Source organism: Kogia breviceps, chromosome 3 (assembly GCF_026419965.1).
Source record: "Kogia breviceps isolate mKogBre1 chromosome 3, mKogBre1 haplotype 1, whole genome shotgun sequence".
Lineage (NCBI taxonomy): Eukaryota > Metazoa > Chordata > Mammalia > Artiodactyla > Physeteridae > Kogia > Kogia breviceps.
Window position 1 is genome coordinate 145,374,010 of NC_081312.1, and position 26,425 is coordinate 145,400,434.

The window sequence follows — 26,425 nt, forward strand, 5'->3', positions numbered from 1 at the left end:
TCTAACCTTCCCACTGGAGCTAGCCAGAAGAGACCAAACTTGCTGCAGAAACCCTATCCTTTTCTCCCAGAAAACATTTCTTTTCTTCCCAGCTCTTGTCCTTGACCCTTCCTCTTCAGAACCCACCTTCCAACATAGAAGAATTCTCTTCCATCTTCTAAGCCGTCAACTGGCTGGCACACAACAGTCCTCCAGTGCTAGATCCGCAATGTCTAGAACAAAAGGCTCTCTATTAAGGAAATGATTTTTTTACCTATTATTATGGTACCAAATATGTTCCCCAGTTTGCCTTTTTTTTTTTAACTTCGATTTAGTAGTTTTTGCCATGTACAAATTTGGGGGGTTGTAATCAAATCACTCAATCTCTTTTATGCCTTCCGGGTTTGATGTCGTACTTAATGGCTCCTCCACGCTTAGAATATATTGTTTTAATATACCCAGGTTTGCTCTAATACATTTCAGTTTTACTTTTTAACATTTTAAATATTGCTCAATCTGTAACATTCTGGTTATAAGGTATGAGGTAGAAACCCAGATAATTTTTTCCTTTTTTTCTAAGTAATTTGCCCATCTTCCCACAAATGTGAAATGTCTTTATCGTATACTAAATTCCTATAAATTTGATTCTCTTTCTGAGTTTTCCAATTCTATTCATTATTGTGGTTTGTGGTATGTTTTATCTGATAAAGTTAATCTTCACTCTTCTTTTTTGGAACTGTGCTGATTATTCTTGCTTGTTTTTATTTCTATTTGAACTTGAAAATTGCCTTGTCTTGTTATTTTCAAAAAAATCCATAATGTAGTTCTATTGGAATCTTGGCAACTTTATAAATTAACTTGGGGAGAATTGACACCTTTCTGAGATTAAATCTCCCTAGCCAAGATCACATTATGTCTCTTCATTCATTCAGGTCTTCTTTTGTGTCCCTTTAGGAGAATTTTTAAGTTTTCATCACTAGTGTATTTATGCTTCCTAACCATATTGATGTTTAGCAGAATCTTTTACTGACTGCCTTTTCTGTTATGAAGTTTCTTGTATAAAAGTATGTCACTAACCCTCACTATCCTTTTCAAATAATTCCTTACTCTATAACTACCCTAGCTAAGGGTTTTTGTATGTTTGCCCCTTGCTAGTCTCAGAGGAAATTTCCAGAGCCTTCCTAGCATATAAATAAAACAAAACAAAACTTTCTTTCTTTGACTGTTTTATGACCTGACCAAAATGCCTTTCCATGGTCCAGAGGAGAAAGAGAAAAGTCAGACCAGAGAATCATCATGTCTTTTCCATCACTCAATTATTTGTAAATCATTTGCCCTTCCCTATCATGCCTCTACATATTTGACCTTCATCCAGTGGTTTTTTTTTTTTCAGGTTTCAGAGAGTTGTTTATTTCCACCATAAACAAGGTGCTTTCTCTGTGGGAGAGACAATGCCCAATAAGACATGATCCCTGCTTATAAGTTAGAGAATAGAGTAAGGTTAAACTATGCTTTTCAATTTCTTAGTGCCTTCCAGTGCTGTTTGTTTATTTGAAATTTTTCTGTGTCCTTTTTCTCCTATTAGACATGTTTTAAATTTTTTCAAAAAAATTTTTTTTCAAGCAAAATTTAAATGTTATCATTTTGCAAAAAAAAAATCTTCATTATCATAAGATATTCCTATTATGATCTTAAAAGTTGACAATGTGCTAATTCTGTCTTTGCATAGTTTCTGGAACTGGGTGTGCTAAATCTCTTTTAAAACTTCCTCTAGCATAATTTATAAGGTTAAAAAAATTAAGCACACACTTAATTGTTACCATTCTGTTTTTCAGCCTGGCTGGGTGGTTTTGGACCAACCAGATGCTGCTTGCCATTTGCAGCAGCAACAAGAACCTTCCCCTCTACCTCCAGGATGGGAAGAGAGGCAGGATATTCTTGGAAGGACCTACTATGTAAACCATGAATCTAGAAGAACACAGTGGAAAAGACCAACCCTTCAGTATGTGATGTCTTTCATGTTTGTAATCTGAATACTTTTGGACCACTAGTTTTCATTTTGAAGTCATGGCTCAAATGGCTCAAATGGATTCATAATAGTATGGGGATCCAAAAACTGCAAGAATGCTAGGATTTTTATGGCCCAGGGCTTTAAAAATGCTATCATGGATGCTTCTTTTTTAAAATGATTTGATAGTATTAAAAAGTATTTGAGCCACAAATACCACCCTTCTAATTGCTTCTTTATTTTAATAAATTTCCAGTTATTTCTGTTTTTAATTATAGCCACAAAAGAAACATTTTTCTCTTGAGACTAATTTAGAAAATCTTGAAGATTTTTTTGTAGTTTGTTACTAAAATATAATGACTTGTTAATTTCTACAGTACAGTATTTTTAAAGTGTAAATTATTTATAAAATTGAAAGGACTCAATAATAAGGTCTTTTGTTAAACACCCATTTTCCAATCTGGTCAATGTGTACCTAATTTCCAATGTACCCAAATCAAGGACAGAATGGCCTTTGAGGTATTCTGATTTATGTTTCCCCAGTGACATTTTTCTTTTATTATCATAAGACTGTACGTTTGTAAATAACATTTATAAATTCTTCCATTATTCATGTTTATTATCAAATATCCTTCCTTATAACCTTATGAAGTCTTTCTTTAGTTTTCTACTTTTTGACACAGACATAAAATTTTTCTTATTTGTTCCTTAATGTTCTAATTTTTGGCTTTGGTATTTTGTATCTGATATAGTCCAAGCACTTTCATAGATATTTTCCCTTCCCAGATCCTTCCAAAGCAAATTAATGATCCAAGTTCTTCGTGTCACAGAGGCATTGATCTATGTAGAATGGCGTACAGATTGCAAGACTGAAAACACGATAAATTTCTGCAACATCCTCCTGTTGTATACCTCAGTATTATGGCAAGCCTGACTTGAGCAGAATCACATTTTTTTCACTGTGGTTGATGTTGTTTTCAGCCAGCAAAAATCAACTATTTAGGAGGAAAAAAGTGTGAGGCATTCCCTTAGGACCACTGTGTTTTCTCCAGCAACAGTGAAGTAAGAACTGGTCTTCTGACTATCCTGGGCTTATCTGGCATTAAATAAATTAACAATAATTTTGTTATTAAATATTTATACAAAATTCTAGATCTTATGGTCTGGCTATATTAAACACAACTAGCTAGAACAGTATAACTAAGAAATGACTGGGGAGTGGGTGTTCAGTCTGATTAACCGTACCTTTCCTAGATTCAGACACGCCTTTACTACTGTCCTTTTTCAGAAGCGGTCCATTACTGTATATGATCAAAAGCAGATAGATACCATTTAATCTGTACTCCTTCAAGTTTTTAATTAAAGTGTCCTTACACTGTCCTTCCTTCTGCCCTCCGCGTTCCTACATGGGAAACTCTACTCTTGGCTAAAGATCAGTTCTGGAAAATGTTACTGTCCGATTCATGAAGATGTATGTGTAACTCTTAAAGCTTCTGTTTTATGAACTTTCTGGAGCTACTTTAGATTTTACTCTTGTAAGAACATGGTGAAATAATAATATAATGAAATTATTTATGAAACTCTCAGGTATTCATTCAACAAATACTTTTTTTTTTTTTGCGGTACGCGGGCCTCTCACTGTTGTGGCCTCTCCCGTTGTGGAGCACAGGCTCCGGGCTCCGGACATGCAGGCTCAGCGGCCATGGCTCACGGGCCCAGCCGCTCCGCGGCATGTGGGATCTTCCCGGACCGGGACACAAACCCGTGTCCCCTGCATCGGCAGGCGGACTCTCAACCTCTGCGCCACCAGGGAAGCCCAACAAATACTTTATGAGTGCACATACGTGGGAGACATTATCCTAGGCACAGTGATGAACGAAAATATTAGGCACATTACACATTTTCACAAAAACTTTAACTCCATAAGGTACTCTTGCAGGTACCGTTGTGCCTAGGACTTAATCTATGCATTTTGAAGCAGCCTTTGGCCCAGAACAATAAATTCTGATCTAATATAGGGGTTTTTTTTTAATGAAAACAGAATTTTTGACTATCACTTTAACTCTCTTCAGACGTGGGTGATGGCTTTTACATTCCTAATACAGGGACATCCTAACAGATGCCGAGAATGGTAACATTCAACTGCAAGCCCAGCGTGCATTCACCACCAGGCGGCAGATATCTGAGGAAACAGAAAGTGTTGACAGCCGAGAGTCTTCCGAGGTAGAAATCATTTTCTCGTTCTTGTTGATAAACATATGTTACAGCAGTAGATTAAGGTATGTGTGGCTTAAGCTTATTCTGTTCATTGTAGAACTGGGAAGTTATAAGAGAAGATGAAGCCACCATGTACAGCCATCAGGCCTTCCCCTCATCTCCACCATCAAATAACTTGGATGTCCAGACTCATCTTGCAGAAGAATTGAATGCCAGACTCACTGTTTATGGAAATTCAGCCACTGGCCAGCCAGTATCCAGCTCAGTAAGATGGTCTTAGATTTTGTTGGAGCTTCCGGATTTTGTATTATATATTATTCCATTCAGTGTCTAAAGACTGAATGTTATCCTTTTTCCTCCTACAGTTGATATAACACATTGTATTAGTTTAAGATGTACACCATAATAATTTTATATATATGTTGCACAATTATAACCACAATAAGTTTACTTACTATCCAACACTTCACAGGTTTTTTTTTTCTTGTGATGAGAAAAAAATTGTCTTAAGTTACACATAATAATGTGTTAGGGACTTTGGTACTTTACAGCACGGCTGTTTTCAAATATCCCCGCTAATAGTATGAAGCAGGGTCATGGAAAATCCAAATGGTCATTGGAGTCTAAATGTCCATTACATAAATCAGTGCCCTCCAGCCAAAGGCTGCCAGGAACACACCTGTAATTGAACAAGTTGGGTTTATTACTCATTTCAGCAAGGGGAAAACACACCGCGAATGTCTCAGTAGCATTATGTTAGGAAAGACTTAAAGGATTTGGGCTCATGTTAGTCAATTTTGAGGAGGGTTTAAGGAAGCAGGACTTTGCTCTGCATTGGATGCTGTCAGGAAACAGAGATTATTCTGTGATTGAGTATCTCAAATCTTACCTGTATCGAGACTAAACCTATATTTAGCAAAAAAGCAGCACTTATATCTGCCAGGATAGGGAGATAATTGGTATTTTGTGGCTTGGACAGTGTTCACATTTTGCTGTGTTTAGGCGTGATTACAAAGTAGTGTTGATTTTGTCTTGATGATGCTGATGAGTGCCAGGGTGGGTCCTGGGTGTTTAGGGTTACTTTTTTCCTTCTCAGTTATACCACACATGTCACCAACACACATGTGAATAAGAGCCGATGTACTTTGACTAAACAAGAAGATAGATGACCTTCTCACTCCAGCAACTGCTTGAAAAATTGCTGTCTGTGGGGTCTAGAAGCAAATATTCCAACATACACTGCCCTGATGAGGTCCTTGTGGCTAGCTCTCCAATCTTATCAAGGGAGACCTTTCAGTGGAAGACAAAGAGGCATCTGAGGATGCTGTGGTCATTTCCAGTTGGAATTCCTTGCTTTTCATTAGTTAGTAAATATGGAGGGCTGACTGCATGCAGGTTATATGCTGGTTAAAGTATCTTCAGAATACAGCCCACCTATCGGTTTAAGTATTGCCTATGGCTGCTTTCACACTAGATCGACATAGTTGAGTAGTTGTAGCAGAGACCGTTTGGCCCACAAAAAATATTTCCTATCTGGACCTTAACAGAAAAAGTTTGCTGACTTCTCTTCTAGCACCTCCCTTAAGAAGCTTCAGTATAGACAGTTCTATGTAAACGCCTGTGTGAATATCCAAGAGCAGGTCTGCCTGCCTGCTCCCTTCCCCTCCTTTCTTCCATCTGTCTATTCTATCTTCCACTCATTTTATTTTATTTTTTTATCAGAGGAGTGGGAAAGGTCAAAGACTTAAAGGATAAGCTATATTGATTTGCTGGTGATAAATCACATAAGATCCTATTCCCTTTCTTCTGTTATTATTATTTTTTTAAATTATAAAACAGGGAGATCAGCTCGGTGCTTTGTGACCACCTAGAGGGGTGGGATAGGGAGGGTGGGAGGGAGACTCAAGAGGGAGGAGATATGGGGATATATGTATATGTATAGCTGATTCACTTTGTTATAAAGCAGAAACTAACACATCATTGTAGAGCAGCTATACTCCAATAAAGATGGTAAAAAAAAAAAAAAAAAGTAAAAGGTGGCATCCATACAATGAAGTACCATGCAGCCATTGGAAAGAATGAAGCATCCTTGAATGTATATGTTGTATGGAACAATCCCTAAGAGATATTGCTCAGTGGAAAACACCAAGGTACCGAACAGTGTGTTTGGTATGTTACCATTTATAAAATTACTTAAATGACAGAGAATAAATATGTGTATCATATTTATTGAACACTAAACTAAACTTGGTAACATTGCTCAGCTCTGAAGAGAGGAACAGGGTAAACAGGGCATATATCTTTTGTACCTTTTGAATTTCATACCATGTGCGTATTAATTCAAAAAAATTAATTTATTATTTTTAAAGTATTATATGGTCATGGTTAAAAATTGAAACAGTACTGAAGTCTATAAAGTAAAAATTGAATCTTCCATTTTACCTCTAACATGTGCTCCCTCAATTGCCATTAATGGTTTGGCATATATAGTTTTAAACATTTTCTACATATTCATAAACATGCATGCACAGACATATTTGTATATCATTTTTTTAACCTGAGATCATCTTGTACGCACTTTCTGGTAACTTACTTTTTTTACATGCTGTATCATAGACATTGGACCATCTCAGTAAATATAGATTTGCTCTTTTTAAAACCAACAACAAACTAATCAAACATCATTCCCTTGTGCAAGTAACCCTTAAGCTATTTCTCCAGTCTCCTTTGATGGACTTTAGATTTTTTACAGTTCTTTGTTATTGTAAACAATCCTACAGAGGCTCCTCTGACTTAATTTATACATATATTATAAATTTTAATGTCATTAAGTAACAGAACTAAAATATTTCAGATGGCAACAACAGCGTGCATATAAAAGCACAAGGAAGGAAAAATTATGCGAGTTCCAGGAAACAAGTAATCTGGAATGTCCAGGGGGTGGCTTGTGAGACTGGAGGGCTGCAGCCAGCAGGAAGAGCCAGGTCCGGAAGCTCACTAATATTGTGTTCTGTGCTGTAGATTTTATCCTAGTGACTGTAAGTCTTTGAAGGGCTTGGAGTGAGAGAATGATGTGATGAAATCTGCACTGCAGAACGCTCTCTGGCTGCAGCACGGGGTATGGAGAGTAGATTTAAGCAAGTAAGACTTGCAGCAAAGCACATCTGTTAGGATGTTGCCACAGTAATAGCCAAGGTGATAAATGATGAAAACTTGAAGTTTAAAAAAAAGTGTAAGGGAAATGTATTTGAGAGCTAGTAAAGAAATAGAATGCGTAGGATCTGGTAACTGACCCAGCTGTAAGGGACAGGACGGGGGGAAATCGGGGGCTGACCGATGTCTGCCTAGGGCAGCTGCTGGCCTCCCATGCTGCCCACTGAGACAAGGAATACCTGCGAAGGAACAGGTTTGAGTGGGTGTGGACAGGAAAAAGCTGAATCCAGTTTTGGACACAATAAAGGGTTCTCTGTTAGACCTTCAAGAGAAAGTGTCCAGGAGACAGTCTAGGACTCAAGGGACAAGTGTGAGCTGGAAGGTGGAAGGCAATTGGCGGGGGTGGCGTGGTGTTGAGCAAGGCTGAGAGTGGGTGGGGTGGGTCTTTTCTTCTGCCCCATCATACCCACCGTGCTACCTTATCTGTCATTCAAAGACAAAGCAGAGACCTAAAGTTATTACTGTTCTTTTTTTTTCTTTTCTAAGAATCATTCCAGCAGAAGAGGCAGCTTACAAGCCTATACTTTTGAGGAACAGCCTACACTTCCTGTGGTGAGTTTTAGCCTCTCCCCTCAATCCTCAATAAAAATATAAGACGCAGCAACTTTTTTTTTTTGGAACATGAACGTTCGATCCAGCACAGCATCTGGGCTCTGGGGGATGAGGTTGAGGGAGGGGAAATGGGATAGGCAGGCCCTTTAAAGACAAAACCTGGAGAACTGTCTCTCCCATCATGAGAAAGCCAAGTCCCCATGTGCTGGTGGGTAGCGTCTGGGCTTGGCAGGTGAAGCGCTGTGTGGGCTGGAGGTGTTGCGTACAGATCAAGACTGTGGTCTCCAGTGGCCTCTGCTCTGTGCCTGGCCCGTGGCATCTTGTGGCTCTTTCCGCCCCGTGCATGAAGCTGCGTCAGGGGCCAGTCCCTCAGGCAGGTGTACCCTGGTGTCGGCAGGCTTGGCAGCCAGGATGGACTTCATCAGCCCTCTGAGGAGCCGTCTGCTACCTCCTCAGTAGCATCTCCAGCCATGACCTGGACTGGAGCTTAGACCTGACAACGTCATGGCCTCCATCCTCTTTCTGACTCAACCATCATTGCTTTGAGTTTGTCTCTTCCTCAGATGGTCCCCGCTTGTTTTTTAAACCAAATGTGAACACCCAGGCTCCTGGCCCTTTCAGCCTCCCCTCCCTCTTAGCCACCCACAGACCCGCCCACCCCCCCACCTTCCCTTCTGTCTGGGCTCTTTCTTCCAAATAGCCTGTTTCCATGTCCTAATTCTCTCCCCATTCTGGGTCTGTGAGTGTTCCAGTTCCCCACTTGGACTGGCCGCCTCCCTTTTTTCCCACCAACCATTTGTGATTTTGAATGGCAGTCTGTATATTAATTTTGAACAGTGGGGATTGTTTTTGCTTTCACGGGAGTTCCAGCAAAAGAATGCACAGACCCAGAAGTCCTCGACCTAGGAGTGGCTCATCTATCTAAAAAGGTGGCCCTGCATCAGGAGAGGGACATGGACCCTGTGCTGAGGAAGGAAGGGGTACCCACCTGTGCAGTTGGTCCAGTCACCATTGACCATCAGCAAGAGGGTGGATGCCACGGCAAGACTGCCCTCCCCAGCCTTCCTCTCACTTACTACCCCGTGTCTGGCCACCTCCACTCGCCTGGAGCCACTTAAGGAGATCCCTGGTATTTCTCCTGCCTCGCTTCATCATTTCCTCTGTGCATTGAAACTGATGAGTTTCTGACTGACTGACAGGCACTCATCTGAGAAACTATTTTAAGTACACCAGATGAGCCATAGAATCTAGAGATGATTTACGTTTTATGTACTGGAAAAGCTATCTCCGTGCCTTTTTCTTCTCGATACATTGATGAGAGGTCTGTTTTGTTTGGTTGCTTGTTTACAGCTTTCTTAAGGTATAATTTACATGCCATAAAATCCACCCATTTTTAAGTACACAAATAAATGAATTTTAGTAAATTTATGCAGTTGTGCAAATATCACCACAGTCAAGTTTGAGATTCTCCCATCGCCACATAAAGTTTTCTTAATCCTAATACCTACTCTCAGCCCCAGGTGAACACTCATCTGCTTTTGTTGCTAGTTTTGCCTTTTCTAGAAATTCCATATAAGTGGAATTATACAGCATGCCGTGTTATGTATCTGGCCTCTTTCACTTCATGTGATGTTTTGAGGTTTATCCATGTTACATGTCTCAGTAGCTCATGACATTCCATCGTGTAGATATGTCTACTACATCCCATTTATCTACTCACCAGCTGTAGGACATTTGTAAAGTTGGGCAAATTTGAATTCCATTATTTTGTAGACTCACAGCTCACCATAACTGTCAACAATGTACATCTACCCCCGTACGTGTAGGGAACAGTATATCTAGTGAACAGACTAGTGTGATAGTTTTTATATGTAAGACACATTAGGGAACCAGGCCAAACCTTGAAGAGTCTAATCTCTAAGACAAAAGGGGTACTTCCCTGGCAGTCCAGTGGTTAAGACTCCGCATTTCCAGTGCAGGGGCCGCAGAAGTGATCCCTGGTCGGGGAGCTAAGATCTCCACATGCCGCACGGCCAAAAATTTTTTTAAAAAAATTAAAGCTCATGAAAAAAAAAAAAAAAGACAAAAGGAAGGCCAGACCTGGACTATTTTAAGTAAACCTGGAAAACTAGACCTCTTTTGTTCAATAGTAATAAACTACAATAATCAGCACATCCCCAGCCCCCACAGAAAGAAAGCAGGGGTAACTTTTGACTTGGTACATATGGGTGATCATATCTGTAGTTTGACTACCTGGGTTCAAATCTCAGCTCCACACTAGCAATGTTATCTGGTAGGAAATTGCTTGCATTTTCTAAGCTTCAGTTTCATCCTTAAGTAAAATGGGCCAGTATTCTTAATTATCTCATTAAGATTTGTGTGGAGGTTAAATGGCATGATCTGTGTTAAAGCACTTAGTGTGTGGTTGTTGATTTTTAGTGTTGTTATCATTCTCATCATTATTATCTGTTCTACTGGAGTATTTTTTTAAGTGAAATGCTGTACACTTTAAAATATGATTTAAAACATGATTCATTTTAAGGAGAGCTAGCAGTGGGGCTTCCCTGGCGGTCCAGTGGTTAAGGCTTCGCCTTCCAATGCAAGGGGTGCAGGCTCGATCTCTGGTCGAAGAGCTAAGATCCCACATGCCTCACAGCCAAAATAGCAAAACATGAAACAGAAGCAATATTGTAACAAATTCAATAAAGACTCTAAAAATGGTCCATATCCAAAAACAAAAACTTTAAAAAAATAAAAATAAAGAGAGCTAGCAGTGAAAAAGGGATGTGGTCCTTTTAAAAAGGATTCTTTCTGGGCTTCCCTGGTGGCGCAGTGGTTGAGAGTCCGCCTGCCGATGCAAGAGACACGGGTTCGTGCCCCGGTACGGGAAGATCCCACATGCCGCGGAGCGACTGGGCCCGTGAGCCATGGCCGCTGAGCCTGCGCGTCCGGAGCCTGTGCTCCGCAATGGGAGAGGCCACAACAGTGAGAGGCCCGCATACCACAAAAAAAAAAAAAAAAAAAAAAAAGGATTCTTTCTTATTAATATTTAATTCTTCTGTTATTCTTCACTTAGCTCTTGCCTACTTCATCTGGATTGCCACCAGGTTGGGAAGAAAAACAAGATGAAAGAGGAAGGTCGTATTACGTGGATCATAATTGCAGAACTACTACCTGGCTAAAGCCTACTCTACAGGTACCCTGCAATCTATCCATTAATGTGTTTTCTTACATAATTTGAACCATCATATTTCTGTGGAAGCTATTATGTCACTTTGTAGTATATGCTGGATGCTTCTAATTATTTTCTGATATTGGTGCTAATTGTCTGCCATTTCCTGCCGATCTCTAATATACATGAATCACCACTTGTTATTATGTAAAACAAGTCCAATTGGGAATAGGAGGACAAAGTAAATGATCTGGTCCACTGGGTAACTGTGTAATTTGAATGGTTAAGATGATTATTTTGCTAAAAGATAATCTTGATGATTAGTATCTATCAAAGAACTTTGTCATGATGACACTTTGTCCTTGGCAACAGTGAGTGCCTTTTGTAATATTTCCTTGTAAGCATTTAGGAAAATATTTTGTCTTATCACCATGTCTCTTATTGAGAAATTTTTTAAAACTGAAAAGTACAGAGAATAATATAGTAAATAACGATTTTCTTAACACCCTGAATTTATCGCCATTAACAAATCACCATATGTTTCTAGCCATTTTCTTTTTTAAAATAAAATCTTACAGATAAAACTAAATTCCTTTTAGCCAAGCACTTGACCCCACTACCCAGAGGGAAGTACCATCGTGAGCTTGTTGGGGATTCTTCCTGCCTATTTTTTGTACCTAATAGAGAGCTAAACAATGCAAAACGTTATTTATGTCCATGTGTCAAGTTTTGCAAAGATGTGTTATATAATTCTAAATATTTTTTTGCTCACCATTGTTTTAAAACCCTATCATGTTGTCTTATATATAAATCCAGTGTATTTCTTTTAACTACTGCCTTATATTTCATCACATGAATATATTACATTTCAGGTATGCATTTCTGTAGTGTATGTTTGTCATTCATTTTGTCTTCCCAGCATTTGAACCCACTTTGTGTGTATGGGAAATTCCCACTCTATATGAGTCTTCTGGATGAGCAAAGACAACCTTCTCCACTTGGCACTGCAGATTCCCTTGCAACTAGGGTTAACAGACTGATGGTTAACCAACATTCTTACTGCTCAAGAATCAGCTGAGAAATTATAAATTATTTTAAAAACAAACTTTGACAAAACACTGTATTGGAAAAATGAGCCTCCAATCTTTAGGCCTATTTATAATTGTGTGTGCTGTTTGCAGGTTAAGTTACCTTTTTAACCACAGCTATTTGTGTGTTCTCTATAAACACTGCAACACCATTGAATTAACGTGCTAGGCCACAGTGGAGACCAGTCAGCTGCCGTCAAGCCAGGGTTCTTCTGCAGGCCCTCACCCACAGGCGCCCACAAGTGACACAGCACAGCAGGTGACCCAGCCATCTGAAGTGGAGCAAGGATTCCTTCCCAAAGGCTGGGAAGTCCGGCATGCACCAAACGGGAGGCCTTTCTTCATTGACCACAACACCAAAACCACCACCTGGGTAACTTCATTGCTCTCCAGTTTAAATTTATAACAACAATAATAGCCTCTCATGTGTAGTTCTTGATAATCTTAAGTTATACATTAATATACCCTTCCTTTCCTAGTCCTCATTTAGAGATATGTTGAATTCTTAATAAGATTATTTCTATTCAATATGTTTATGTCTATTTTTAATATTTGGGGGGATTGTCATGGAGATACATTTACTTCCTGTTTGCAGTTTTGGGTTTTTTTTTGTTTGTTTGTCTTTGTGTATGTGTGTGTTTTTGGTCACACTGTGCAGCTTGTGGGATCTGAGCTCCCCAACCAGGGATCGAACCCACGCCCCCTGCAGTGGAAGTGTGGAGTCCTAACCACTGGACTGCCAGGGAATTGCCATGTTTGCAGTTTTTAGCTCACTAGCCATGAATATTGAGGAAGATATTTAGTCATAATCCTTTCCCTTTTTATGAGGCTTATAGTTCCAAAGTACTTTTGAATCCATATCTCATAGTACCCAAAAAAACTTATGAGACTAGGTAGAATAGGTATTTTTATTTTAAGATAAGGCTTAAAGTTGTTGAGCAGTTGGTTCACCACTAATTGAAAAATTACTGAAAATCAGCAGCAGATGAAGAGATTTTGATTAATAAATTTGTTTAAAACACCAATATACCTAAATAAAACTAAAATTATACAATAAATGATTTAAGAAAATAATATGAAAATTATAATATACATCAGTAAATCCAAATAAATTAAATTTTGTTCTTTCTTTCAACAATTTGAATTGCCTTTAATAACCTTCCTATCTTTCAAAAATATTAATAAATTAACACCTTAGCAGCTAGGTGCCTAAAAGCATGTTCAGGGCCTCAGAAATAACATGTGCTCCAGTTTTATGTCCCACTCTTATACCAGTTTTTATTTAGAGAAGAGCCCTAGGTATTGACACAATCCATAAAGAGTGGGCGAAATACTCCGAATGGTTTCTGTGAAAGAGGTAGTGATGAGATCTGAGAACTGAATATTGTAGCCTGTGAGTGATAGATTTTTAGATGAGAACCTATTATTTCATAGAGTAAACAAAAGAAATAAAAGTGATATCCATTGATATTAGAAAACATAGTAACAGACTGACTTTCAGGATTTTAAAGTTTGTCTGTGTGTATTGTTTTCTTTATTTACTCTACCAAAAAAGGAAGATCCACGACTGAAAATTCCAGCTCATGTGAGAGGAAAGATATCACTTGATTCTTCCAATGACCTGGGGCCTTTACCTGTAAGTTTCTAGAACTGCTACCCATCTAACTTGGCTATCTCAAACATTTGTATTTTGGAATACAGTAGTTCTTTAACAACTATAATTAATATTATTGTTGAAGTGTTGATGTCTTCTACTAAGAATGGAATATGCAAATTAAACCAACCATATAACCAAATCTATTTCTCTGCCCATACATCGAAAACCGTTTCCTAACATAACTGAAATATATTCTTCATTATAGCCAGGATGGGAAGAAAGAACTCACACCGATGGAAGAATCTTCTACATAAATCACAGTATGTGCAATGTGATTATTTTCATTACATTATCTTTTGCAGTATCGAATTTTGTGCTGAGGATGGAGAACATCTTTTTTTCTCTCTTTCTTCAGATATAAAAAGAACGCAATGGGAAGATCCTCGGTTGCAGAATGTAGCAATAACTGGACCAGTAAGTCTCTTTGTATCAGGATCCTCTGATGGGGTTGTCCCCTTACCAGTCTCTTCAAGGGTGTTTGATCAAGGACATAGCACTAAAGGTGTTGAGAGGAAAGCACATTTGCAGATCTCCCCTCTCCCCACCGCCCATACACCAGGTCTCAGTTATTTGAAAAGAGCATATAAAGTCATTATCCTTACTCTGCGCAGCAGCCTTGTGAGACCAGTGAGCCAGATAGTCAAATACTAAGGCAGTGGTCTGCCGCGCTCAGGCTGGTACTTGTCTGAAGAAGAAGGCTGGCAATCCTCAGCAGATCAAAGGAGCCAAGAGTGTATCTGGTGAGGAAGCAGAGAGCTCCCTATCAACTCAGGGTCATGACTTGAACTTTTTGGTTGAAATCGTTGTAAATACCGGTATATAAGATGTACTCACATTTAAGTACAATTATTACCATGTATGATGTTTACACTACTCTTGAGTCAGATTAACGATAGGAAAATCATTTTCCTCTTTTATATAGCTTCTTTTTCCAACTTTAGTTTTTCAGATTTTAATTGTTTCCTAATGCACAAAAATAAGTAAAATTGAAGATACAGTTCTTATAGATTACTCTTCTGACTCCATGTTTAGTCTTTTAAAGTAATGGATAAAAAAGGCAACTCCTCAGAGTTCAAGCAAAAAGTATATATTTCAAATTGTTCCTTTAATGAAGAAATCACTTTGAAAGCCTCTTTAGAAATGGAAATTTTCATTTCTAATATTTCTCTACTTGGAAGACATTTCCTGTTTCTGGCCTGTTGCATTTCAAGAGTATTGCATGATGAAAATTATAGCCATAGGAATTGCTAAATACAATTTTATCTTAAACAGAGAAATTAAAAAATTTTTAATTGTATATATGGTTTTTCTTTGAATTAAACTTTTCTTTTCAAATATTCTCTTTTAATGCCTTTAACTTATGTTCATCAAATACCCAGAGGGGAGTTTTTAAAATTGTTCCAGAATGAAACAACTTAAACCTTCTTTATTTTTCCAAAATTTTCAACTCAAGGCAGTGCCCTACTCCAGGGATTACAAAAGAAAGTATGAGTTCTTCCGAAGAAAGTTGAAGAAGCAGGTTAGTGATACTTATAACGAGTTCTCAGGAATGATTGTCATATAGACTGAAAGCATGGGAAATGCATTTTTTAAAGTAACAGAGAATTTATTCTATATATTAACAACTTTGAATAGTTTCTTTTAGGGAACGGATGTGTACTTTTTGAGTACCTGTAATATATGATTAGAGACCACAGTTATTTTATGTCTTTATTTCTCAATATCCCTTGTAATATAGAAAAATAGTATTAGAAGTGTACTTTTAAAGAGCTCTAACCTGGTTTCCTCTTGGGTTTGTGGGGTTTGGGTATTGTAGAAACTAAGCAAGAGTAGCTCAGGAGATTACCCCCAGGCCTGGACTTAATTGTGTAGGAGGACTCTCTGGATTCCTTTTCTGCTTTGACTGTTGTTTTCCAGTGTTAGTCATTTGTTATTTACAGCTTCAAATATAATATATCTCTGCATAATTTGACAGTACAGCTGTGGCTGGAGCAGTCCTCTTATTGCCTGTCTCCTGCTTATCAGAAATGTTCACTACTCTCTTTTCCATCTCACCACAAATTCATTATGTTTGGAACTAAGCTTATCTGCCCATGTATTTCATTTCTGTTGGTGATGACTTTTTTTTTAGTAACTTTTTAAAATTGATTGAAAGATTCTTGAAATTCCATAGTGCTTTAGTTTTTCAAAGGTTTCACACACACGATTTCATTTAACTCCATAATAACCCTTCCCCCCAACTCTGTATTGCCCCTCACCCCTTCCCTCTCCCCCTGGTAGCTGCTAATTTGTCCTCTGTATCTGTGAAGGTGATGACCATTTTTTAATGCCTTTCTAATTTGCTCTTGCTTTTCCCCTTGCCCTGCAGTTTAGGAGTACTGCCACTAGGTGGCTATATTGGGTTACACTTACTTGCCTTCCAAGCCTGAAGGCTGCTTTTCCAGATTCAAGATGATGGGTCTGCTTCCACAGATTTTCTCATCCTAAATTTAACAAAAAAATGAAATATGATAGTTTTTTAGTGCAAATATTTTATGCCTGAATAAAGCCCTAAAATGTCTTCAATGTTTTAAACTCATTTTCAATAATAATTTTATGTTAAAATCACTCTGGAAATTTGTTTTCTACTTCTTAAAATTATTTGGGATTTTAAGTCTATTTTGAGTAACTTGTCTGGTAAATATTTTCATTCTTAATGACAATGTATGGGTGGAATAGAAGCACTAGCTTCTCCATTTGCCAGTCTGAACACTTATAAGCATGTTACAGTATCTAATGGTTGATGAGGCAACAGGTCACAGAACACAAAAACCATAATGAAAGCAGTAATATTTATTGAGCTTTCACTACATACCAGGCATTTTTCTTAACAAGTTACATGTATTATCTACGTGTAATCTCTACAATCACTCTATAAGGAAGGGACTATTATTATCACATTTTAGATCTGAGGAAACTGAGGCTCAGAGAAATTATGCAATGTGATCAAGTTCCATGGTTATTAGTGGCAAAGCCAGAAACAAAGTGGTCTAGCACCAGAGTCCATGCTCTTAAGCCACCTGACATATCAGATTGGTGATTAAGAGAAGAAATTACCCAGAATGCAACAAAGATATATAAAAAGATTAAAATTATGAAAGAAAGCTTAAGAAGCATGAAGCTGTTCCAGAAAGAGAGATTGGAGAGCCTGAGGAAGAGGCTGAGAATCTGAATCCTCAGTTTAACAAAATGTCCCAAGCAGGATTTAAAGAATAAAATCCCTATCTGGACACATCACAGCAAAAGAGCAAGATGGAGATGAAAATATCTAAATCAGTGCTCCAAAGCTTTGAGCTGTCTTTAACCTTTTCTTCTGCCTCATCCTTAACATCTCATTAGTTAGGAATAAGGGTGGCTGATCATTACTGAGATCACTGCATGCCTGGTATCGTGTCAGCGCAAGAAATGCGTTATCCTCATAAGTCCTGAAACAGCTTCCTGAGGGTCAATATTGTTATTGTCCCTATTTTATAGGTGAGAAAATTAAGCCTTCGAAAAGATGTGTGAGGTGAAGTCGGGACTTGAACACAGGGTCCCCTGACTCTAGAACCCATGCATGGTCCACCAGTCAGCTCAGATGTGGAAATTTCTCCTTCAGCCCTCTCTCTTCGTTTCCACCGCTCACTCACATGGTCCATGCGTCTTCTCTCACACCGTCTGTTTCAGGGGTCTTTCCCTGACCAGCATGCCTCTTGTCTCTCCTTAAAAATACCCTTTACACTCGACGGCATCAGCCTCTGAGAACCCACCAGTCCGATCCTGTGGCTTCCTGCTCAGCAGCTCTTCCTGGTCAGCCTTCACGCTGTCTACACTGTAGCCTCAGACTGCTTCTGTACCTTCTTGCACTCTAATCCCTCCCCTCCTCCTCTGGACCGTCCAGCTGTCAAATGGCTTAGACCCCTCCTGCATGCTGTTCTGCAGTCCCTCTCTCCCTTCCCCTCTTGAAGCCTCCTTGATTGTCTCACTTGCAATTAATAGCTGTCTTTTTACCCACAGAACTTTGCTTCTGTTTCTATGTTTAGCAATTTTCCTACTCTTTTAAATCTCAGAATTAGTAACATTTACATTTGTTTCTCACACACACACCAAATTATAAACTCCTTGAGAAAGTGACCACATCTTATGCCCTGTTTTTATACCCTTTTCCTCCCATCTCTGGCCCCACTTCAATACCTACCTAGCATGGGCCTGGTCCAGAGCGGGCCTTCAGTAAATGCTTGCTGAGTCACCTGCACTGTTTGCCTAGTGCCTAAAATTCTAAAATTCCTTTTCTCCAATCTTACCACTTTTTAAAATTGCATAAGCAGCAGAGGAAACTGATTATGTTATGCTTATATCGCTTACATAAACTGCTTGTATTATTATGTTTCTATAGGGCTTTCCACTTTCTTAAATATATTGATAATGAAATTGATTTTTTTTTCCCTTAGAGCTAACCCTCTTTTTGAAGTGACAGAATATTTATAGTATGTTTTCTTTTCATGGTTTCCACTTGAACGTTGCACACAAAGCACTCAAGAATAAAATATTCAGATATATTTCTATGTAATTGACAACAAGGTCTGCCTAAAAGCATAGTTATCTACATTTGTCATATAAGCAAAGTATGTACAAAAGATGAGTGAGGCAACGGAGCTCATTCACTAAGAACAGAGACTCAGGAGCTAAGACTTTCTTAACTTGTATCTTTAGTTTCTTCATCCGTAAAATGAAGACAATAATAGTAGCTTCTTCATAGTTTTATCATGAGGAGTAAATGAGTTAACCCTTTAAAATGCCGGGAACAGTACTGGCACGGTCTGTAAATGTTAGCACCTGTTATTGAGTGAAGCGGGCAGGCTCCAAGGAGGAAAAGTAGAGGGCAGGGAAGAACTCTGAACCAACAGGCAGACAAGTAGCAGGCAGTGGCTAGACTGACTGCAGGTCACAGAATGGTCTTCTTCATTGGATCTTAAGAGGGAAAGGACTGTTCATGAAGTGCCTTCACATGAGCCTTATTACTACCATCAGTAGCTGCTTTTTCAGATGTGAAAATCAGAAGTCTATGTAATTGACTAGAGAAAATGCATGAGTTCTTTCATACTGTGGAGGAAATACAGACAATATACCTAGACCTGTTTTCCCTGAAAAAGGATCTTGGGCACAAGGTAGAATACAATGAATTTTATAAAGTTCATGAGAGAAATGTGTTGTCTTGTTGAATTGATTTAAACCATTAGTTTCTCTTCTCTGGGTTTTCAGAATGACATTCCAAACAAATTTGAAATGAAACTTCGCCGTGCAACTGTCCTTGAGGATTCTTACAGGAGAATTATGGGGGTCAAGAGAGCAGACTTCCTCAAGGCTAGACTGTGGATTGAGTTTGATGGCGAAAAGGGACTAGATTATGGAGGAGTCGCCAGAGAATGGTTCTTTCTGATTTCGAAGGAAATGTTTAACCCTTATTATGGGTTGTTTGAATATTCTGCTACGTAAGTACAATGACTGTATACAGAAAAAAAAAAAAATCACTGTTTTGAAAGTAACAGAGTGATATGATGCAAGGAAAATGTACATCACAATGTATCAGAAAAGGGAGACCGTAACTAATGTTGTTTCAGAAATAACTTTTTTACATTGTGGTGAAATATGCATAACATAAAATTTACCATTTTTATCATTTTAAGTATATAGTTCAGTGGCATTAAGTGCAAATACATTCATTGTTGTGCAACTATCACCACCATCCATCTGCAGAACTTTTTCATCACCCCAAACTGAAACTCCATTCCCTTTAAACACTATCTCCCCCATTCCCTGGCATTAACCATTCTACTTTCTGTCTCTATGAATTTGACTATTCTCAGTACCTCATATAAGTAGAATCATACAGTATTTGTCTTTTTGTAACTGACTTCATTAGCATAACGTCTTCAAGGTTTTGTCCACGGAGCAGCATGTGGTAGAATTTCCTTCTTTTTGAAGGCTATATAATATCCCGTTATGTGTATACACCACATTTTGTTTATCCATTTATCTTTCCATAACATTTTGGATTGTTTCCACCTTTTGATCAAAATGACTATTTTTAAAACCATTAAATCCAATGGTGTAATATGGTTCTAACAGAGGTAAACAACTCTGAAAAGAGGGACATGATTTACAGTTATTTGTCATATTAAAATTTTTGTATGAAATATAGAAAGGAACATTTAAATGTGGTTATCTTTACAGGGATAATTATACCCTACAGATAAATCCCAACTCTGGACTGTGTAATGAAGATCACCTCTCTTACTTCAAGTTTATTGGCCGGGTAGCTGGGATGGCAGTTTATCATGGCAAACTGTTGGATGGTTAGTATTAAGCATAAAACTTTTTTTAATGTAATTATCTGATTTCTTTCACTTGGTAATCATTTTGAATATATTTGTTTTTTACAAGGCTTTTTCATCCGCCCATTTTACAAGATGATGCTGCACAAGCCAATAACACTTCATGATATGGAATCAGTGGTATGTCTTTTTCACTTATAATATAAAGTATGGTATAACAGGCAACTGAATATTTTACAGGCTTACCTTTTAATAATGAAAAAAATCAATAGACATTCCAAAATACAAATGAACATTTTCCCCAACATTTTATTATGAAAATTTTCTAACATATAAAGAAATTGAAAATATTTTACAATGGCTATGTGCATATCCACCACCCAGATTCCACAATTGGCTTTTTATCTATACTCACTTGTCCACACCCCCATCCGTCAATCCATCTTGTTTTTTTTGATGCATTTCAAAGAAAGTTGCATATATCAGTAAACGTCTCCCTAAATACTTCAACATGTTATACATCAATTTTATGCATCTCTTGCATCAGTGTTTGAATTGTGATTATTTGTGATGAATGGCATATGTTTTCAAAATGGCAGTCCAAAAGCAAGGCCTTGAGATTAGGCTACTACAGAGAAACAGAAACCCGATAAAAAGATTGGCTTGCAGGAGAGCACCGGAATCACAACTAACTGCTGAACAAGCATCGACAGGAAGGCACTGGAACTCACCAAAAAAGATACCCAACATCCAAAGACAAAGGAGAAGCCACAATGAGTTGGTAGGAGGGGCACAGTCACAATAAAATCAAATCACATAACAGCTGGGTGGGTGACTCACAAACTGGAGAACACTTATACCACAGAAGTCCACCCACTGGAGTGAAGGTTCTGAGCCCCACGTCAGGCTTCCCAGCCTGGGGGTCCGGCAACGGGACGAGGAATTCCTAGAGAATCACACTTTGAAGGCTAGTGGGATATGATTGTAGGACTTTGACAGGACTGGGGTAAACAGAGACTCCACTCTTGGAGGGCACACACAAAGTAGTTTGTGCATCAGCATCCAGGGGAAGGAGCAGTGACCCCATAGGAGACTGAACCAGACCTACCTGCTAGTGTTGGAGGGTCTCCTGCAGAGGCGGGGGGCGGCTGTGTCTCACCATGAGGACAAGGACACTGGCAGCCAAAGTTCTGTGAAGTACTCCTTGGAGTGAGCCCTCCCAGAGTCCACCATTAGCCCCACCAAAAAGCCTGGTAGGCTCCAGTGCTGGGTTGCCTCTGGCCAAACAACCAACAGGGAGGGAACCCAGCCCCACCCATTAGCAGACAAGCGGATTAAAGTTCTACTGAGCTCTGCGCACCAGAGCAACAGCCAGCTCTACCCACCACCAGTCCCTCCCATCAGGAAACTTGCACAAGCCTCTTAGATAGCCTCATCCATCACAGGGCAGACAGCAGAAGTAAGAAGAACTACAATCCTGCAGCCTGTGGAACAAAAACTACATTCACAGAAAGATAGACAAGATGAAAAGTCAGAGGGCTATGTACCAGATAGAGGAACAAGATAAAACCCCAGATAAACAACTAAATGAAGTGGAGATAGGAAACCTTCCAGAAAAAGAATTCAGAATAATGATAGTGAAGATGATCCAGGAACTTGGAAAAAGAATGGAGGCATAGAACGAGAAGATGCAAGAAATGTTTAACAAACACCTAGAAAAATTAAAGAACAAACAAAACAGAGATGAACATACAATAACTGAAATGAAAAATACACTAGAAGGAATCAATAGCACAATAACTGAGGGAGAAGAACAGATAAGTGACCTGGAAGACAGAATGGTGGAAATCACTGCTGCAGGACAGAATAAAGAAAAAAGAATGAAAAGATATGAAGACAGCCTAAGAGACCTCTGGGACAACATTAAATGCAACAACATTCTCATTATAGAGGTCCCAGAAGGAGAAGAGAGAGAGAGGAAGGACCAGAGAAAATATTTGAAGAGATTATAGTCAAAAACTTCCCTAACATGGGAAATGAAATAGCCATCCAAGTCCAGGAAGCACAGAGAATCCCAACAGGATAAACCCAAGGAGAAACACGCTGAAACACATAGTAATCAAATTGGCAAAAATTAAAGACACAGAGAAACTATTGAAAGCAACAAGGGAAAAATGACAAATAACATACAAGGGAACTCCCATAAGGTTAACAGCTGATTTATCAGCAGAAACTCTACAAGCCAGAAGGGAGTGGCATGATACACTTAAAGTGATGAAAAGGAAGAACCTACAACCAAGATTACTCTACCCGGCAAGGATCTCAGTCAGATTTGATGGAGAAATCAAAAGCTTTACAGACAAGCAAAAGCTAAGAGAATTCAGCACCACCAAACCAGCTCTACAACAAATGCTAAAGGAACCTCACTAAGTGAGAAACACAAGACAGAAAAGGACCTACAAAAACAAACCCGTAACAATTAAGAAAATGGTCATAGGAACATACATATCGATAATTACCTTAAACGTGAATGGATTAAATGCTCCAACCAAAAGACACAGGCTTGCTGAATGGATACAAAAACAAGACCCATATATATGCTGTCTACAAGAGACCCACTTCACACCTAGGGACACATTCAGACTGAAAGTGAGGGGATGGAAGAAGATATTCCATGCAAAAGGAAATCAAAAGAAAGCTGGCGTAGCAATACTCATATCAGATGAAATAGACTTTAAAACAAAGAACGTTACAAGACACAAGGAAGGACACTACATAATGATCAAGGGATCAATCCAAGAAGAAGATACAACACTTATAAATACCTATGCACCCAACACAGGAGCACCTCAATACATAAGGCAACTGCTAACAGCTATAAAAGAGGAAATCGACAGTAACACAATAGTGGGGGACTTAAACACCTCACTTACACCAATGGAAAGATCATCCAAACAGAAAATTAATAAGGAAACACAAGCTTTAAATGACACAATAGACCAGATAGATTTAATTGATATTTATAGGACATTCCATCCAAAAACAGCAGATTACACTTTCTTCTCAAGTGTGCATGGAACATTCTCCAGGATAGATCACACCTTGGATCACAAATCAAGCCTCAGTAAATTCAAGAAAATTGAAATCATATCAAGCATCTTTTCGGATCACAACGCTATCAGATTACAAATCAACTGTAGGGGGAAAAATGTAAAAAACACAAACACATGGAGGCTAAACAATGCATTACTAAATAACCAAGAGATCACTGAAGAAATCAAAGAAGAGATCAACAAAAACCCCAGAGACAAATGACAACGAAAACATGATGATCCAAAACGTATGGGATGCAGCAAAAGCAATTCTAAAAGGGAAGTTTATAGCTATACAAGCCTACCTCAAGAAACAAGAAAAATCTCAAATACACCATCGAACCTTATACCTAAAGGAACTAGAGAAAGAAGAACAAACAAACCCCAAAATTTGCACAAGGAAAGAAATCATAAAGACCTGATCCGAAATAAATGAAATAGAAACAAAGAAAACAATAGCTAAGATCAATAAAACTAAAAGCTGGTTCTTTCATAACATAAACAAAGTAGATAAACCTTTACCCAGACTCATCAAGAAGAAGAGGGAGAGGACTCAAATCAATAAAATTAGAAATGAAAATGAAGAAGTTACAACAGACACTGCAGAAATACAAAGCATCCTAAGAGACTACTAAAGGCAACTCTATTACCAATAAAATGGAAAACCTGGAAGAAATGGACAAATTCTTAGAAAGGTGTAACCTTCCAAGACTGAACCAAGAAGAAATGAACAGACCAATCACAAGCAATAAAATTGAAACTGTGATTTTAAATCTTCCAACAAAAGAAGTTCAGGCCCAGACGGCTTCACAGGTGAATTCTGTCAAACATTTAGAGAATAGCTAACACCCATCCTTCTCAAACTCTTTCAAAATATTGCAGAGGAAAGAACACTCCAAAACTCATTCTATGAGGCCACCATCACCCTGATACCAAAACCAGACAAAGATACTCATAAAAAGAAAATTACATACCAGTATCACTGATGAATATACATGCAAAAATCCTAAACAAAATACTAGCAAACAGAATCCAACAACACATTAAAAGGATCATACACCATGACCAAGTGGGATTTATCCCAGGGATGCAAGGATTCTTCAATATATGCAAATCAATCAATGTGATACACCATATTAACAAATTGAAGGATAAGAACCATATGATCATCTCAATAGATGCAGAAAAAGCTTTTGACAAAATTCAACACCCATTTATGATAAAAACTCTCCAGAAAGTGGGCATAGAGGGAAGCTACCTCAACATAATAAAGGCCATATATGACAAACCTACAGCAAACATCATTCTCGATGGTGAAAAACTGAAAGCATTTCCTCTAAGATCAGGAACAAGACAAGGATGTCCACTCTTGCCACTATTATTCAACATAGTTTTGGAAGTCCTAGCCATGGCAATCAGAGGAGAAAAAGAAATAAAAGGAATACAAATTGGAAAAGAAGTGAACCTGTCACTGTTTGCAGATGACATGATACTATACATAGGGAATCCTAAAGATGCCACCAGAAAACTACTAGAGCTAATCAATGAATTTGGTAAAATTGCAAGATATAAGATTAATGCACAGAAATCTCTTGCATTCCTATACACAAATGATGAAAAATCTGAAAGAGAAATTAAGGAAATACTCCCATTTACCATTACAACAAAAAGAATAAAATACCTAGGAATAAATCTACCTAAGGAGACAAAAGACCTGTATGCAGAAAACTATAAGACACTGATGAAAGAAATTAAAGATGATACAAACAGATGGTGAGATATACCATGTTTGGGGATTGGAAGAATTAATATTGTGAAAATGACTATACTACCCAAAGCAATCTACAGATTCAATGCAATCCCTATCAAATTACCAGTGGCATTTTTTACAGAACTAGAACAAAGAATCTTAAAATTTGTATGGAGACACAAAGGACCCCAAATAGGCAAAGCAGTCTTGAGGGAAAAAAACGGAGCTGAAAGAATCAGACTCCCAGACTTCAGACTATACTACAAAGCTACAATAATCAAGACAGTATAGTACTGACACAAAAACAGAAATATAGATCAATGGAACAGGATAGAAAGCCCAGAGATAAACCCACACACATAGTGTCACCTTCTCTTTCATAAAGGAGGCAAGAGTATACAATGGAGAAAAGACAGCCTCTTCAATAAGTGGTGCTGGGAAAACAGGACAACTACATGTAAAGGAATGAAATTAGAACACTCCCTAACACCATACACAAAAAATAAACTCAATGGATTCAAGACCTAAATATAAGACTGGACACTATTAAACTCTTAGAGGAAAACATAAGAAAAATGCTCTTTGACATAAATCACAACAAGGTATTTTTGACCCACCTCCTAGAGTAATGGAAATAAAAACAAAAATAAACAAATGGGACCTAATGAAACTTAAAAGCTTTTGCAAAGCAAAGGAAACTACAAACAAGATGAAAAGACAACCCTCAGAATGGGAGAAAATATTTGCAAATGAATCAACAGACAAAGGATTAATCTCCAAAATATATAAACAGCTCATGCAGCTCAATATTTAAAAAACAAACCATCCAATCAAAAATGGCAGAAGACCTAAATACACATTTCTCCAAAGAAGACATACAGATGGCCAAGAAGCACATGAAAAGCTGCTTAGCATCTCTAATTATTAGAGAAATGCAAATCAAAACTACAATGAGGTATCACCTCACACCAGTTAGAATGGGCATCATCAGAAAATCTACAAACAACAAAAGCTGGAGAGGGTGTGGGGAAAAGGGAACCCTCTTGCACTGTTGGTGGGAATGTAAATTGATACAGCCAGTATGGAGAACAGTATGGAGGTTCCTTAAAAAACTGAAAATAGAATTACCGTATCACCCAGCAATCCCACTACTGAGCATATACCCAGAGAAAACCATAATTCAAAGACACATGCACCCCAGTGTTCATTGCAGCACAATTTACAATAGCCAGGACATGGATGCAACCTGAATGCCCATCAACAGACGAATGGATAAAGAAGATGTGGTACATATACACAATGGAATATTACTCAGCCATAAAAAGGAACGAAATTGGGTCATTT

At 38.3% G+C, this 26,425-nt stretch overlaps 1 protein-coding gene across 13 annotated transcripts in view; it reads left to right on the top strand.

Annotated features, from left to right (window-relative positions):
* Positions 1–26,425, top strand: part of NEDD4 (NEDD4 E3 ubiquitin protein ligase) — a 207,453-nt gene that overhangs the window by 163,626 nt on the left and 17,402 nt on the right. For all 13 annotated transcript variants that reach the window (XM_067029809.1, XM_067029802.1, XM_067029803.1 and 10 more), the window contains 13 exons: positions 1,815–1,981; positions 4,093–4,210; positions 4,302–4,469; positions 7,904–7,969; positions 11,046–11,165; positions 12,399–12,602; positions 13,785–13,865; positions 14,092–14,146; positions 14,242–14,300; positions 15,340–15,405; positions 19,167–19,396; positions 20,139–20,260; positions 20,349–20,419. In XM_067029809.1, coding sequence (XP_066885910.1) covers positions 1,815–1,981; positions 4,093–4,210; positions 4,302–4,469; positions 7,904–7,969; positions 11,046–11,165; positions 12,399–12,602; positions 13,785–13,865; positions 14,092–14,146; positions 14,242–14,300; positions 15,340–15,405; positions 19,167–19,396; positions 20,139–20,260; positions 20,349–20,419 — 1,527 coding nt within the window. The remainder of the gene's footprint in view (positions 1–1,814; positions 1,982–4,092; positions 4,211–4,301; positions 4,470–7,903; positions 7,970–11,045; positions 11,166–12,398; positions 12,603–13,784; positions 13,866–14,091; positions 14,147–14,241; positions 14,301–15,339; positions 15,406–19,166; positions 19,397–20,138; positions 20,261–20,348; positions 20,420–26,425) is intronic.